The sequence below is a fragment of the Cynoglossus semilaevis genome, chromosome 9, assembly GCF_000523025.1.
Source record: "Cynoglossus semilaevis isolate Cse_v1.0 chromosome 9, Cse_v1.0, whole genome shotgun sequence".
In the NCBI taxonomy this organism is placed as follows: Eukaryota; Metazoa; Chordata; class Actinopteri; order Pleuronectiformes; family Cynoglossidae; genus Cynoglossus; species Cynoglossus semilaevis.
The window spans coordinates 9417667-9419757 of NC_024315.1; the positions used below are offsets into that span (position 1 = coordinate 9417667).

The window sequence follows — 2091 nt, forward strand, 5'->3', positions numbered from 1 at the left end:
GTAAGCACCACCGAGTCAAGTCTGCGTTTGATGTTACAGATGAAAATAGTGGCGTAACCTGTCATCGAATTAAACCATTTTCTATAAATGTCTACATAAGATTTTTGTTGCTTTAACAAAAATAGAGTCAGAGCGTGCTGGTATTAACACAATACCTGAGGTTATAAAGGAGCATGATTGTAAAGGCTGCTGGTTGTGATGGGTGAAAATGTGTTTTATATCCATGAAACAGCTCAACAAGCATAGGGTCTTCATGGTGTGGGTTCAAAGAGCTAATTTCTCCTTCCCTGCAGCGGGTGCTAAAAATATGAATTAATGTACATACGGTGGGAATGCCTTTTCATTAATGAAATCCTGCATACCTTACATTTTTCATCTAGATATAAGACAGCACTTCATTAAAGACACGTCCGAGCCGAGATAAAACTTTTAATATGCCACATTTTTGATAAACATTAAGGAATTCTTTGACGCTTCATCTTGTCGACCTTATTCTTAGCTGATTGTAAAAATTAGTCATGTGTATGTAGCAATGATTTTTTTTCTTTATGTTATTGCAATCATATGTATTGCCTCTAATTCGTTAAATATAAAGTGCTCCCTCTACTGGGCGGTGTGTAGCCCTTTATTTTGTGCAATTGAGACCTGAGAAACTCTCTACCATTTATACAACAGCACATTGGTCAATTGTTCCTTAAAAAGGTGTAGGAAAAGTTCTTTATCCAGGAAATTTCAAGGCTTAAAAACACAGATGTACTTTGGATACATAATAATAATAATAATAATAATAATAATAATAATAATAATAATAATAATAATAATAATAATAATAATAAACAGTCCTTCAAGGGCAGCTCTAATGCTGATGTGACCATTGGTGAAAATACGTTTGACATTCCTGCATTATAGGAGCATTCCATTACACAATATGTGGTTTTTCAGAGAGTTGTCAAAAACCACAGAACTCACCTTATGAGCACAGACACTCCCACATCCTCGCAGTTCTTGTAGACCTGACCCCATGTGTCCTGGATGATCTCCCTCTCAGCATCTGACAGGGGCTCAGCTCGCTCCGGACGGTCGTCGCTCTCCACCTCTCCTCTTTGAACTCCCAGTAGCTGTGGAGGTGGTGGAGGTGGAGAGGGCGGTGGGGGTGACTCCCGGCGAGACATCCTCCTGCGGCGAAGCAGCCCAGAGGATCCCAGCAGGGCCCGGGGAAGGTAGGGAGTAAGGGAGGGGGGGAGAGTGACGGAAAGCTGAGACCCCACGGCGGGAGCTGGGTGAGGCTACTCAGGGTGAGAAGAGGTGCAAACAACAGGGAGATTAGGAGCAGTGGGGAGGGCGGGGGAGAAGAGTACAGACGGGCAGCGCTCAGAATCCACAAAGACAAAAAAAATAAAAATGATGTTCTCCAACTCCCAAGATCTTAGTCACTTGTCGTCCTCAACTTAAAAACTTATCTCTCTGTTCTGTTCCCTTCTCCTTTTTTGTATCCTCACTCTTCCATTCTCCCTTTCTCTCCCTCTCTGCCCCTCTCCACCTCTGTGAGGGAGATGCTCAGAGTCAACGTGGCTCCTCTGTCACTACTGCTCTCCTTCTCTCTGATCCTCTCGCTCTGCTGGAAGAGAGGAGACGTTTGGAGGATGCGGGCTGTGTGCTGTTAGGACCTGGAGAGGAGAGAGTGGGGAGGAGAGAGAGAGAGAGAGAGAGAGAGAGGGAGGGATATTTAATCTAACCTGGTGGTAGACAACCCTATTGTTGGTACATCGTCTACATCTGTCCATAGAAAAGCCATCTCCCCATGGACAGTTAGGACTCTCACTACTCAACAAACCCTAAATAATACTGTAAATAAATAATATTTTTTATTTTTCTCTTTTAAATTATCCCACCTTACAACTGCATTGATCAGGTGGTTCAATGACGATTGGGGAGGAGAGAGAGAGATATCCATCATCCATCCATCTGTCCGTCCATCCATCCATCCATCTGTCCATCCATCCATGGTTCTTTATCATGAATACACCTTGGGGAAAGTCTGCATCTTTGTTTGTTCAATGCTCTATTATATGTTCAACACTCCGTCTCTGT

General features: G+C 43.0%; 1 protein-coding gene across 1 annotated transcript in view; it reads right to left on the reverse strand.

The window, feature by feature from the left end:
• The window catches only part of cygb2 (cytoglobin 2), a 10261-nt gene extending 8382 nt beyond the window's left edge, over positions 1 to 1879 (reverse strand). The window contains exon 1 of the mRNA XM_008317059.3: positions 970 to 1879. Within this exon, the coding sequence (XP_008315281.1) occupies positions 970 to 1172 (203 nt within the window). The 5' untranslated portion in view covers positions 1173 to 1879. The remainder of the gene's footprint in view (positions 1 to 969) is intronic.
• Between the last annotated feature and the right edge of the window lie 212 nt (positions 1880 to 2091).